The sequence below is a fragment of the Amblyomma maculatum genome, chromosome 1 (genome assembly GCF_055883805.1).
Source record: "Amblyomma maculatum isolate TAMU_Amacu chromosome 1, ASM5588380v1, whole genome shotgun sequence".
Classification (NCBI taxonomy): Eukaryota; Metazoa; Arthropoda; class Arachnida; order Ixodida; family Ixodidae; genus Amblyomma; species Amblyomma maculatum.
In genome coordinates this window covers 388,016,491-388,031,305 of record NC_139344.1, presented here as the reverse complement: position 1 = coordinate 388,031,305, position 14,815 = coordinate 388,016,491, and the positions used below count along the sequence as shown (strand labels likewise).

Below are 14,815 nucleotides of genomic sequence, written 5' to 3'. Positions count from 1 at the left end.
CGCGCCAAATCCGCCAACCGGTCAAGAAATGAATTACGTGATTGGTTGATTTTAGCCATTATTAGCTCATCAGTCCAGTTATTAATCACATGTGCGTAAAAAAATAGATAATTGACGCATTGGCTTCGTCTGAATTGTTTATTTTCGTTTTAAATTTCTTGTTTCTACGACAACTGTGACTAAAAAAATACAAATGAATTTTTACTACAGCGAATGTCGTCCGAAGTGGGCATGGTAGACGACGAAGGATGGGTTAGTCGCGCGGTGCTCGTTTTACGTCGTGAAATTCGGAAGGAAGGCTAACTGGTGACGAACTCCACGGCAGGCGAGGTATGAATGTTCTTTTTGAGTCAGCCTCGCGGTGTGTAGTGCTTCGCGTCTCGCGATAGCTTGCACAGCAGCCCAAATAGCCGGCAGGGACCGGATATCTAGGCCTACTATTTTTGTCATGCCATATGAGTGTTTGACTCGAAATCGCCTTCAGGAAACGGTTCCCTTATAGCATTACGTGTATAGTTTTGAGGTCGTATCTTCACGAATGAGGTGTTGGCACTCAAACGGGTAGCGGCGAGATGTAAGCAGAGAGTCTGGTCGTTTGCTGTTCAGGATGTTTTTTTTTTTCTCCTGGTTGGATGTAACCGGTTATGATTCGTCGTATCCCCATCTCTATCCTTTTCAGGGATGCTGACAGCAAGTCTTTAATCGCGTACTTGTGCCGTTAATAACACGTTAGCTGTCAGCTGCGATGGAGAGCCCAGGGCTGAAACTTACCGACGCCGAGCAGCGCTATTTCGGCGATCTGTTCTCGGCTTACGACGTTGACGGACAAGAAAAAATCTCTGGTACTAAAGCATCCGAACTACTACTGGCGACGCAGCTACCTACAGAAACACTGCAGCAGGTGAGTATGACTGCAGTGCCCTTATTTCGTTTCTGTTCAGTTCGTCATTGAAAATTCTTGTTTGGTCAATGACCTGCGCGTTCAGTTCGCCTAATCAAGCGCGATCGCCGCCTGTATTTATCTCCTCGTTTCGATACATCCCGGAATACAGTTCATACGGATGGAATATCAGCCCAGTACTGTCTTTCTGCCGGGTCGGTTCTACCCTTGCATTGTAAGACTATACACCGGATACCTTTCCCTCCGCGCCAGCATTGACAGACGTCGGCGCTACGTCAAGTCTTGTGTTTCGCGCTGACGTTTGCCTCTACTTCGTCTCCGCCGACCAGAAAGTTACACACTGGTAACTGCGTTGCAGGCAAGTCTCTGGTGCGTATGTCTATCGGGGTCAGGCTCTTCCCCTCACTCCCCCCCCCCCCCCTTTTTTTTTTTTAACCATGCTAATTTGAGGTGGTTCGGTTCCACTTGAATGCACGACATGGAACCAATCATTGCGCACTCGTAGCGTTTCGTTTTAATAACCAGTGGCTTGGAGCAGTTTTCTAATGTGTTGCTTATAATGTGAGCCACATCTGTGTGTCGTGAGGTAGGAAAGCAAATATCCTGTTAACGTGAACCGTTTTTCTGAACTGAAAGTGCAAAGGCAAACTGGTTTCACCGACAGTAAATTCAAGTGGTTCCGTTCCTTGACGTGCAGGAACAGTTTTATTATACAGAACTTACAGGACATATGCACGGAGGTTAAGGGGCGTGCTTCTGTTCTTCGCAAGCTCAAAGGATAAGAGACATTGGTGAATGTCTGCAGTTCAATGTTTACAGCCCCTGAAATATAACATTCTCTATCACATCCTTATGTGGACGGGGAGGCAAGCTTAAACCCTTGTAAATTGGCAGTTTAGAAGCCACTATGACGGTCATTTTTATCATTGCGTTTTTAATGTGTAAGTTAAGAGCATGAATTTCATTCGCAGTGTAATTTCTCTCCATGGCCATGTAGCAAAACAAGATCCTTTGTGTCCTTTCTGTTCTCTTTGCCCTTAATGAGAAATAAGTCTTTATAAGGTAATGTTTAGCTCTGTGCAGCTTTTTTAAGGAAAAGGATTTGTTCAGTAGGAGCAAAAACAAACAAACAAAAAAGAAAATTTCAAAAGTTATTTTACTAATAATGAACCACTAAGTTTAAGTTGTTAATTTCACATTGCTGGGTAGTTCGCTAGATAGGGAGCAAATGATTGTAAAACAAACGTTGAAATAAGAGCTGCATATTGACTACTGAAATTAACCATGAAAGGCATCACATTTTGGGACTATAATAGCGAATTAGTTTACCTTAAACACAAAGAAAAACGATCATAGATAAATATGATTAGATGCCGGCTGAAATTAAAAAGTCTCATGAACAACAAAAGTGGCATTTTATTGTCTGTTGCTGTTTGATGTTATGAATTACAGTTACAGCAAACCAGATAAAATATCAGTGACAGTAATGAAAGCAGATGTACCCTAGTAAAAAAATGGAATGTTTAAAAGCATTAAGAGTCCGCAACTTCCGTGTGTGGTTTATCATTGGGACAGGTTTAACCTTGGATTGCTTGAAGAGATGTACAGGCAACTGTAAACCTTACTCAAGGCAGACATAGTTTATCCATATAGGCCCTGTGTCTTGCATGTGGACCATTTTTTTTAGACTGCTTTTTTATTATTCTTGTACTTACTATTGTAAGCTTAAGAGGCTTTAAAATTTTGCTGTAGAAGCACTGCATTATGTGCATTCAGTTTTGTGCATTGTATGTCAGGATAGATAGAGCCACCAGTATTCTTTTGAAGCAGCGAACATACTAAACTGAATCACCCACATTGTCATTTCATTTCTTTTTTTTTTTTAATGTTGCTTTGTGCTGACAAAACCACTGCGTATGATGGAGAATGGGACATTACAGTCAAAATTACGTTTTTTGTGCTCCATTCCATTCATTTCTTTGCAAATGTCCCGGCTCATTTAGTAGCAGCTTTTAATTCCTCTAATTTTATGAGGGTAGGTATGTATAGGCTAAATATGTGAAATAGATGCATGGGAAAAAAGAAGAAACTAGGTTGGAGATTTACTGCTTGTGGTGGGGATCATGTGACAGGCTAGGTGATATGCAAATGTCTCGTTATTTATTTCTGCGTTGTTTTGCCCTTCTATCTGTCACAAAAACTATAAACTTGGAACCAACTACCTAGATCAGTTTTAACCCCTTGTTAATCTTCAGATCTGGCACTTAGCAGGACAGAGGTAAAGTTACTGCAAACACCTCTGTGGAATTAGCAAGCATCTGCTCTGCCTTGCACTCTTGGCACAGTATTTGTCGTGTTGGTAACATATATGACAGCCATATTGCATTAAGCTGTTAAAATCAAATTCCCAGGCCAGGGAATGCATGGTAGATGTATGAACCCAGGTGAATGCTGTAGCTCTGGTTATACCCTTATGTGCTTTAAAGGCATGGGTCCCTTGAACAGTGGGATGTGAGTAAGGGAAAAGCTTATCCTCCCACTGACCTGGAAGCTTTCGACTAAGGGTCTTACTGACAGTTTACTACGATCATTAAGCAGTTGGTTTGCTGAATGTCTGAGTAGCTATGCGCCATCCCGCACAAGGCAGTCGCACGCCTGTTTGTTTATCGATTGCTGCTATAAAGGAAACTTTCAATGCTTGCATGGACAACTTGCGCAACATTACTTTAGAGCCCTTATCCTTCACAGCGATAGCTTTATTTGGCACATTCGGCGAAGTCATGAACTGCGTGGGGGGGGGGGCATAATACTTGTAATCGGTTATTTATTTACTGAGTGCCTTTAACTCACATTTGTTCTCTGACCCACTCTGCTTGCTTCCTGTCTCTTAACGTTGTGCTTTTTGTTTCCATAGCTCACTGAATTTTCCTCAATTTATGTTGAATTCTTGTCGTTAGTCTTTACGTTTCTGCCTTGTAGGTGAGTACCAGTAAGGTACAGCTTGAGCTAGATACAGGTATAGCATCTGCCTCATGTGCAAGAGGACAACGATTAAAAACGTAGTGCCATGCAGTACTCCTCCAGAAAAAAAAAAAAAAAATATATATATATATATATATATATATATATATATTCATCTGAAGTATATTTCACCATTCAGGTGAAATTTCATAACTGAGCCTGAGCTCACTGAGCCGATCTGACAATCAGAATAGGGTTTAGTCACATTGGTATAGCTCTTGGGCTGGTACCGCGCCTTGTATGAACACACCAGTTAATTACAAATTGCTTTGCTGTATATGTGCTTTTCAGCTTCGTCCAGTCAGCTGCAATTTGGGCCTCATTGCCAGCTGTATCGCCGTGTTCGTGTTTGGTGCACTTCAGAGTGATAAGGCACGTTATGGGTGGATGAAAACACAGCATGGCGGCTGCTTGCAGTACTTCTCGGCTGCTTAAGTGTTGACTTGAAGGGGGGACGCTGCAGACAACTCCACACAATCTCATACAAGTCTAATTTTAGCAAGGATAGACTGTTTGGCTCTCTGTGGCTATGATGATGATTTCCTGGCCGCAGTAAGCGCATTTGGCCAAAACAGTTGGATTCAGGAATGGAAGCTTTCTTTTCCTGTCACACTAATCGGACTTGTCATCTCTGTCACGTCATTGCAGTTCACTCATGAGGCCAGCTGCTGCAAAGATACCTACATTTACCTTGTGCTTTTAATCATAAACTTTTTCTTTAATTAGTTTCTTTTTTTTTTTATTGTTACTTTTTTACTCTGAGACACAGCGTTTGTTTCCCTTGCCTTCTTTAGCACATAAGGGAGCTTTTCTATACCCTTGTGCCGTATCTTTGAGTAATGGTTATTGCATGCAGGTTAGGACATTTGTTCCAATTTTACCTAAGTTTATCACCTTGCACTCAAATGGAATGCAATAAAATTGTGTCCTTACAAAGAAAAAAAAATGCTTCAAGGGGTGCACACAGGTGCGTCTTGCGCTGGCTTCGGTTGGCTTATGTGGAATCTGGATTGGATTTTTGGCTGTGCCTTGGATTTGGGCTGTGACTAATGTGCAATATCTGCAATATCATAAAGCCATTATAGAGAAGTAATCGTGACTGGACTGTTTTTCTTTTTTTTTTTTATGTGGATTGCATTATATTGGCTTTGGATCTCTCTTTTGGTCATGCATTCCACAGACAGTCACTTTCTGGGCATGCTACTGATGAGCAAAAAAACCTTTCACCTTAAAAATGTGCAGACTTTTTGCTCTCATTATCTTCCTGCGGCCCACGTGAGTCACCACAAGAGAGCAATCCCACTGGCAACTGCTGTCTTGATGAGGGGCAGCTTGGCCGATCTGTTTGTGCAGATCACCGAGCTGTGTGGGGCGAAGCGCCTGGGCCACTTTGGGCGTCCCCAATTCTACCTGGCCATGAAGCTGATAGCAGCCGCACAGGCAGGCCTTCCTCTCAAGATGGACACCTTCTCTTCGGGTGAGCAAAGCTTCTTTGTCAAGACGGGAGGGGTCATTTCGCATGTTTTTGTCTTGGCTGAACATGGCCTGAAAAGGATCTTAGGCAGGATTCCATAAAATTCACTCACTCAGCTGAAACCTGCAGTTTTTTCATGCTGCGAACTCTAATATCAGATTGAAACCGGGCAGGAAAAAAAAGCAGAAATACGGAGCTCTCGCAACGGGGCTCACCATAGGTTGCGCCGCCGCCTGTGAGAAACGTCACATGACGATATTTTGAGAACCGGGGAAGCTGCCGATGCAGCTTCGTCGTTGCACTTCGTGCTGATCGCAGCTCCCTGCGGCGTTGTGAAAGTCATTATGGCAGACCATTTCCACTCGAATGACCATCGGGAGTTTCACTGCGTGTATCCATACAAGATGTGCCCACAAACGATGCAGCACTTCTATTCTGGGGAGCGGAGGCCTTGCTTGAAAGCTTGCTGTGGTATAGAGTAAGGCATTTTCAAAAGTAGTGCGCTTCATTATTAGCATAAACTACAAGACCCTCAGCGAAACCTTGCTGCGCATTTTCTTGGTATTCCTGGGAAGGAAGGGCAACAAGCAATCACTAGCCGACTACCTCCGTCTCGGGCCTCCTGCCCCATTCGAAAAGTTGTGCAAAAAGGGCCCACGGCGCGTGGTGTACCAAATCCTGCTTTCAGTGCCAGGCGTTGTACCTTGAGGAAACAAAAAATATTATGGAAAAGGTGAAGCAGTACACAGCTGCCACCGAAGCGCGGTTGCCAAGCTCTGTGATGCATGCGAGGCATTGACGGAGCTATTATGCTGAAGACCAAGTTAAACCCGCGCAGAATGCTGCTTGAGTCATGGACATTCAGCAGACGAAGAGAACCTTTGCCTTTTATTGCACGCTCACAATATAAGCTTGGTGAATTGACGGCTGGCGTATGTTTAAAGTCAAGCTGTAGCTCCGCCGCACCCATACCTTCATGAAAAAAAAAAAGCACGTTCTGAATTGTGTTTTCTTACAAGAGCTTCATTGGTTTAATTTAATTTAATTTGCATCCCAGAACAAGACAAGAAAGACTATGTAAAATGATGAGGCAGCAATGGGTACAAAATCACGAGGCTCACATAACGACTTCGATGATAACTTGCTTGAACGCATCGAACCATACCTTGCTCACTGCATGCGCCCATACTCAGCTGAGCGGTACACTCCTGATCTTCTAATAACGCTCCCGTAGGTGTTCTACAAGCATGTCAGGCACGTGCCGTATGGGATAGGATCTCGCAAAGGATCATCGGCACCTGCGGCTAATGAGTTGTGCGATGTTTAGCGCAGAAGCCTCCGCGCATCTATACGCTAGAAAATGAGACACGCAAGTACAACCATGCGCATGCCGATGTTGTTGGCCTGTCCCATTGCGAGATTGCACTCAGTGAACAGATCACAATCAACTCTTAACGCTACAAATCACGTACAGATGAGACCTGAACCATCAGAAAGTAATGGAACTAAAACCAGAAGGAACCCTTACTGCTTTTTTCCTTCTTTAACAAACACGGTTCTTTGGAATGGTAACTCGCATGATTTTTTTTTGTGCGAGGAAATGAAGAAGCTCTGTCATGGTTCAGCCATGCCTTTTTTACAAAGCCCTTTAGGAATCGCATTAGGAACAAACTGCACATAGTCACAGCCTCGAAAATGCTTCAAGTAACGTTTTCTTTGGTTGGCTTGAATTTATCTCTCTTCTCAGCAGTGCCCCATTGCGCCACGAGCTCCTGACGTTGCGAGAAACGATGGAAGACATTGTCACGGCCAAAGCTGCTCATGCATCTAAACACACGCAGAGCAGTGTTGTATCGGGCGCACAAGACTAAGTTTACATGTTTTGTACATTCACAATGCACGCAAGACGAAGTAACAACGCACGCTGAAAGCCCCCTCGTGTGGCTCTGAATGCCTCCGGTTCCTCAAAGTAACGTCTCAATAGACAGCCAGAGCGAGGATTCTCTCTGCTTTCCTCCTCGGTAGCAGTTGCACGGGGCGCAGGAAATTTGAATTGTGCATTTTCAGTCTGCAATTGCAAAGTGACGTCTCAATAGGCGGCCAGAGCGAGGATTCTCTGGCCGCATTGTTGACAGCAAGCATTTCTCGAAACTCTAACTTGTACAGAAGTTGTCTTGGTACCTTTCAGGTGTAGAAGTTCCGCTTCCAAGGTTCCACAGGCCCAACGATCATGGTGAGTTAATCTATGCTAGTAGTTATGCTTTCTTGACTTCTGTCACTGGGGGATAGTTAGGGAACGGCTTTTTGAACACACATTATGACATTAAAAGAAGCAAGCAAAATACAAAACACAGCAAATTTTCTTTTTCAGAACTACTCATTGCTCATGCTTAATAGTGTCGGAAAAGCAAAGGGTACAATGCTGTATACTATTTAGTCATCTTTATTGCTTTCCGATTTTTCCTCCGTGGTAAAGGTTCTTGCACAGGCAAGGTGTCCTTCAGGGTAAAAGTGCAAGAATGCCTCGGTTGTGAGTTTGCAGCTTCGGGCATTCCCATTATAACCATATGGAACCACCCTCACGTGCACAGGGGGTGCATCTGTGGAGGTATCACTTGCGGACGGTAAAAGGGGTGCATAGCTCTTCTGCTCACATGCAAGGAGGAGGGTGCAAAAAAGGCACAAGTATGCAAAATGTCTTTATGTCTTAGAAGTTAGCTTTCGGGCATGCAGAGCAGCCAGTGGCCAGCGTGATTTAAAGATGCTCTCCAGCGTGGAGTAAGACTGTTATTTCCTGTAACTTATATACGTGCTATTACTAGTATCTCTCTTTGTGACCTGCAGGGAAGACGAGACATAGGGGATGTTACGTGAGAAAGGATTCTGGCTGGCGCTGATCACTCTTGAGTCAACTTTTTTTTTAAATGTGAGCCCAGGTGTCCTTGAGACCATGCCGGCCAGAGCAGCACTGTAGTCATGTGACAGTTGTATTTTCTTTCTTGTGTTTTTTCCCATACGCTATGACTAGCTGTGTTTCCAGAACTTATCTGTGGACAACCAAATTATCCAGCTCAAATGTTGATAGTTTACATAGCACGTCTCTGAATGGGAGCATTAGGCAGCTGCCTGCTCGCTATATCTAGATGCTTGGTTTTTCTAAGGCTCGGGGCCATAGCCATGATGTGTTTGCGACAGTCATGCAGCTTAAGACTGCATTAAGGAACAGGCCTAGGATGTGTTGGTACTAATGTTAGCATGTTTCCTTTTACGCGTCCAGCGGGCCACCCAACTCAGCTGCCCCCGCCACCATCAAAAAGCCACAGCAAGGCTGGGAGGCAGCCCAGCCTGAAAGACATCGAGCTGTCTCCACAACATCAGGTTCTTGTCCGGTGCTTGCTTGGTTGTTTGTTCACTTAGTAACACTGTTTGAGCACCAGTTGCAGTTAAATATACCTCTGGTTTTTTTAGTGCAACAAATTATCAGGCATATGAGGCTTTGTATGATATCTCCTGATATAACAGCCTGTGGGAACTGGAATTGAAGCTTTTGGCAAAAAGTGTTGGGGGAATAGCTGGGCGAAATTTGGAGTGATAAGATGTAAGGCACTGGTTCAGAGTTCTGGCCAATTTTGTAGTACTATTGGTGCTGGCATTCAAACAAAACGTAAATTCACCAAGAAAGCATGCTGTACAGTAAAAGCCCATTAATTCAACCCAGGCTGACTTGGATATCTGGATAATTCGATTTGCTAGCTCAGTCCCAACAAGCATTCATTGTGCGCTCACTAATTTGAACAATAATATGAAGTTTCGGATAAATCAACATTTTTGCTGGTCCCTTGAAGTTCGAAATAACGAGCTCTTACTGTACTAATTTTAGCTAGTGTCTAGCGTCTTTTCTTGTTGGTGGGATGATGCCGTGAATGGCCGCACTCAATGCAGCCGTATGGCCAGGCCACAGCAAGCTACCCCCAGGTACCCCCAAGGGAGTCACGGGACTCCTCCCCCGACATCCACACGGGCACCGACAAGACCTGGACCAAATTCAACCAGACAGGTAAGTCCCAGCTTTGTTTCTTCTGTTGCAAACCGCACTTCTGTCGCGTGAAAACGACGCAAACATTTTTAAAGGTTGAAGGAGGTGCCAATCGTTCGGAATATTGAGATGGCGATTGTTCCATCTGGTCGGGTGCGGTCAAATAGGTCAATTTTAAAATTGGGGTTCAACATCCCGTGCAACCTGTGGGCAGTCAGAGGTGCCACAGGGGAGGTCTCCATATTAGTTTAGATCACCCAGCGAAGCCATCCAGACAGGTCACGGTCGGTCTGTGACCGAGGGTCGTGGTGTCACCCAGGTGATGGGCAGCTGAACTGGAGCCACTTTGAGGAGCACCGTCAGCTGTTGGGCAACGAGGAAGACAGCAGCGACCGGCACTCGAGCGACGAGGAGCACGACATCTGGAGCATTGCCCAGGACCAGCGCGACTACTACACCAACCAGTTCCAGAGCATGCAGCCCGACCTGCGCGGCAAGATCACCGGTACTGCACCCTCTCTCTGTAATTAAATGCGCTCGAGTCTTTCACTCTAGACTGTCGTGGTTATGGACGAAACCTGTGGCGCACGCTGGACCAGTTGTGTTGACGTCATTCCTGCACTCCTTTTCTCTCGTTCAGGTGCTGTTGCCAAGGAGTTCTTTGAGAAGTCAAAGCTCCCTGTTCATGAGTTGTCCAAGATATGGTATGTCAGCTCCGGTGCTATCGTTGCGAATCTTTCTCTCTTCATACTTGTTTAAAGAGTGGTACATCATTCAAGAAGGAAACGTTTTCAGTATACTGATAGTGTTAGTTTTTCCTAGCAGTTTCAAGTAATAGCATAATGGCCCAGACGGGGGCAGCAGTAGCTTTGCGAAAGCTGTTGATTTGTTTTTATATATAGTACATGCCAGGAAGTATTTGAAAGCAATTATATATATATATATATATATATATATATATATATATATATGCAACTTATCTTGTGACGTTGCTCCTTGTAGGCAACTGTCGGATGTGGACAAGGATGGGGCTCTCAGCATTGAGGAGTTCTGCACGGCTATGCATCTGGTGGTGCTGCGTCGTAACAGCATCGAGCTTCCGGACACACTGCCCCCGTGCCTGGTGCCCCGGCTGGCCAAGGGCCCCGATGGTGAGAGGGGTTATTCCAGCAAGCTTGAGACGTGCATCTAACAAAATAGAGGTAATGGGGATGAGAGAAAGAAACGCACAGAGTGGCAAAGGATTACAACTTGCTTCGTCAATGTTACTTTCTTTGCATTACAAGCAGCAAGTCAAGTGTGCATAGGAAGGACAGTAACGAGCGAAGTAGGCTGTGACAAATTCTCTTTTTGCATGGTTGCCTTTTTTTTTTTTCTCAGGGAACAGAGAATTCCTCAGAAGAAGGGAAAAAGCTCTTTATTGCCTGCAGAAGCCATGGTAAAATGTGCTGAAACGTATGACACACAGGAGAAGGACACGTAGAACAGGACTAGCGCTAACTATAAACTGATTTATCCAGGGGCTGAACCCCTGAATAGAGAAAAAAAAGTGGCGCAGGTGCGGAGGGTACATGCATGCACAAAATCGTGTGCGGCCTGAAGGAAGTGGCCAATAGGTACGCAGTACGGATGGTGTCCTCAGCACTGAAGAGGCTGGACTAGTTGTGCTCTCGCATGCCGAAACGTAAGGAAAGGAAAAGTATTAGCATTTTTGGATTCTGTCTTTTACAGTATGAGGTGCGTGCACACGTATGCACCCTGTACACTTGCACCGTCTTTTCTCTATTTAAAGATTTGGCCCCCAAATAAATCGGTCCTGTTCTGTGTGTCCTTCTCTTGTACGTCATGTTTTTTAGCTTTTTTTTTTTTCACGGCTTCTGCAGGCAATCACCAAATAGCCCGACAACTCCTGTTTTAACTATTTTTCTTACGAGCCAGAGAGAATTTCTCTTACGAGAAAATCTCTCCAGTGCGACTCTCTCTTGGCTTGTGACTCTTTCGCTCCGACAGTGGCAACGTGGCTCGACCGCTGAACGGGGGCATATGAGCTACGCTCTAGAAAGAGGGCATGTCCATAGCACATTCCATAATAGAAATTTAGATCGTTTCCGATGTGCCCAAGCGGTTATATAATTGTAGTTCGCAGGTGAATCTTCCAGTTCAGAAAAATGACCACGCTGTGTGCCATTGAAGCCCTTCCGTGAAGCTTTGCACTTAAAAATGCGGTCCCTTCATTTTCGCCACTCGCGAACACTAGTCTCTGGGGCACACAATACACGGGATGCTACCCGGTTCTCTTCTGCTTCTGCCAAGAGGATTACTTTGCACTTAAGTGATGCCTTGTAATGAAAGCGGTGCTTTTTCATCTTGACACTGCAGATGAATGCACACAGCTTATGGGTACACCAGTAGAATATCCTAGTGGAACGAATGATAGGTTAAAAAATGGCGACCATAATGCCTAGCCATGGTTTATTGACCTTCTTTCAGTTTTTGAAATTTTAGTTTTGGGCCCGATTGTAACTCAAATGTATTTTTAAAAGCTTTTGCTTCGGAAAATAAGATGTGCATTAGAATCGTCCAAATACAGTAAGGTCTTGGTCCCATGGCACGTCGTCATCCGGCGAAGTCCCATACTTCGTTAACGGAATTTGGGAATGTTATTTTTTAGTAATTCTTGTGGCCTCGGAAGCCACGCAAGGGGATATCATTCGACTGAAGTAAAACCTCGTTAATTGTATCTGTAAATTTGGAAAATTAGACGTTCTGAATCTTCGTTGGCCGCCCGCTAAATTCTCGCGCAAGTCAGTGGGGCCAGAAGCTTGTCTTTTCTGCTGCCCCGTGGCTAACATCAGCTAATGCAGCGGGGCTCCCGATATGGCATCGTGTTGGCGTCTGACCTGCTGAGCAAAAGATTGTCCATATATATGTCTGCGGGTTTGATCTGCATATTAAATTGTTTTCTGTGGCCTTCTGACATGTGCGCAGTGATTGACGCATTTATTTATTTATTTATTTATTTATTTCCTCAAAGGTCTCGGTTGAGACATTACATAAGGGAGTGGACGGTATCTGGCAAACAATGGTAAAAAATGTTAAGATGAAAGGTTGGCAACGTTCCGCTTGAATTCTAGTGGGTTGATGATAATGGCAACTTCGGTGGGCAGGTCATTCCAGTCTCGTGCAGTACGCTGAAAAAATGACTGCTGAAATGTCACAGTATGGGCTTTAGGGGATACACTGCGTTACTGTGGCTGAACCGGGCGATGCGATGGGCTCTTTTTATGTTGGGGTTATCAAGAGGCAAAGAATGGAAAAATTTATGAAAAAGGTTAAGACGTGCTATCTTACGGCGCGAGGCTAGGGGGGGCAAGTTGATTCGAGCTTTTAGTGCTGAGATGCTTGAGTGGTAGGAATAATTTGATAGAATGAATCGTGTTGCGCGGTTCTGAACCAATTCGAGGGCGTTAGTAAGATTAACGTGGTGCGGATCAAAAATAGCATTAGCATACTCAAGCTTGGGACGCGCAAAGGTTTGAAAAGCAAGCTGTTTAATAGGGGGAGGAGCGAGTGAAAGGTTACGGCGTAAATAACCTAGAGCACAATTAGCAGAATTTATTATGTGATTAATATGACAGGTCCAAGTTAGGTCACGCGAGATATGCACACCAAGATATTTGAATGATTCTGATGTTCCAATCTGCAGGTTATTAATATTATAATTAGGCGCTACGTAATTACGACGACGGTGAATGGACATTAACACGGTTTTAAAAATATTTAATGACATGAGCCATGTTTTACACCAGTCCTGTATGCGAATAAGGTCAGTTTGTAATGCGAGATGGGCGGTGGAGTTAGTAATGCTTCGGTAAACGACACAGTCATCGGCAAAGAGTCGGATATGAGAAGAAATGTTACACGGTAGGTCAATAATATATATCAAGAAAAGGAGGGGCCGAGTACCGTTCCTTGAGGTACCCCTGAGAGCACAGGTGTTAAGGATGAAGAGTGTGAATTGGCATATACGAACTGCTGACGGTTAGATAAAAACCCTCGAATCCAGTTCAGAACACATGGATGAATATTAAGGCGCGATAACTTTAGTAAGAGACGACCATGGGGAACCTTATCGAAAGCTTTTTCGAAGTCTAAAAACACTGCATCAGTCGGGATATTACGATCAAGGTTTAAATGTAAGTCGTGCAGGAAGAGTGCCAGTTGGGTGTCACAGGAATGATTCTTGCGAAAACCATGCTGGCTTGAGTGAAAAAAATGAGTGGACGATAGGAAGGTAGCAATATGCGAGTATAAAACATGCTCCATTATTTTACAAGAAACGCTTGTTATGGAAATCGGGTGGTAGTTACTCGGTGATGATCGGCTTCCTTTCTTGAAGACCGGGATGACCTTGCCCACCTGCCAGTCGCGTGGAATCGAACCGGTGTTCAGGGATTCCTGGAATATGAGCGATAAGAACAGGCTACACGTATGTTTAGTATTTTTTAGCACTTTGGCGTTGACACCGTCCACTCCAGTAGATGACGAGTTCTTCAGTGACTCAGTTAGCTTGACTATGCCGACGGGATGAAATGTGATGTTTTGCATGAGCGGGTGCGTAAAATATGATGGATCTGGAAGATTGTCTAGGGGTTCATTAGTAAAGACCGAACTGAATACTGTGTTAAGAACATCTGCAACCTCAGTGTCGGGAATAGGAGATCCAGAGCTACTGTTGAGTGAAATCTCATTACATTGATTAGGGCTAATGGTTTTTCAAAATCGTTTTGGGTTAGTCTGCAGCATAGATGGTAAAGTAGTGGAAAAAAACTTCCGTTTATTCTGAGCGGTTAGCTTGTCGTATTCTTTTGCGACAGCATGATACTTCTGCCATGTGGAAGAAGAGTTATACCCATGCCACACGGGAAAATTAATGTCATTTCCACCGAATGACATTCATTCAGTTTAATGTCATTTTTTCGACGCGCTGCTACATGACCAAAGCTAATGTCATTTGCAAATGATGGCAGTTACGATAGATACACAAATGTTGGTGCGCCTTTGAGAGAATGATGAGCGCTGTGAACGAAAGCAGTCTTTAAAGTCATATTTATACCTTGCATGACTCGTAACTAACCTGTTGATTACGACTACCCATTACGAAGTTAGCGACTGCGTCGGTTGCGTTTGTTTACGAAAGGGTAGGGAACGTGCACGCGTCGGTGCCTGGGTGTGAAAAGCGGACGCATTGTTTCAACAACGTACATTTTGCACACTCCAAGTGCAACACGTAAAATAGGCAGTGGCTAGTGTATTGACCGACGACGCTTTTATTGAATTTTCGAGTATCGCCCGACGGCGTAGCGCACCACAGCCCCGTCGA

The 14,815-nt window shown here is 44.4% G+C and overlaps 1 protein-coding gene across 4 annotated transcripts in view; it reads left to right on the top strand.

Annotated features, from left to right (window-relative positions):
- Nucleotides 1-55: 55 nt before the first annotated feature.
- The window catches only part of LOC146208477 (ralBP1-associated Eps domain-containing protein 1-like), a 63,953-nt gene continuing 49,193 nt past the window's right edge, over nt 56-14,815 (top strand). Inside the window, exons 1-9 of one of the 4 annotated variants that reach the window (XM_084594059.1) lie at nt 56-330; nt 680-901; nt 5,276-5,399; nt 7,585-7,629; nt 8,674-8,774; nt 9,339-9,453; nt 9,752-9,937; nt 10,073-10,136; nt 10,435-10,583. In XM_084594059.1, coding sequence (XP_084450185.1) covers nt 746-901; nt 5,276-5,399; nt 7,585-7,629; nt 8,674-8,774; nt 9,339-9,453; nt 9,752-9,937; nt 10,073-10,136; nt 10,435-10,583 — 940 coding nt within the window. In that variant the 5' untranslated portion in view covers nt 56-330; nt 680-745. The remainder of the gene's footprint in view (nt 331-679; nt 902-5,275; nt 5,400-7,584; nt 7,630-8,673; nt 8,775-9,338; nt 9,454-9,751; nt 9,938-10,072; nt 10,137-10,434; nt 10,584-14,815) is intronic. The other 3 variants (XM_084594051.1, XM_084594035.1, XM_084594044.1) reach the window with 3 other exon arrangements.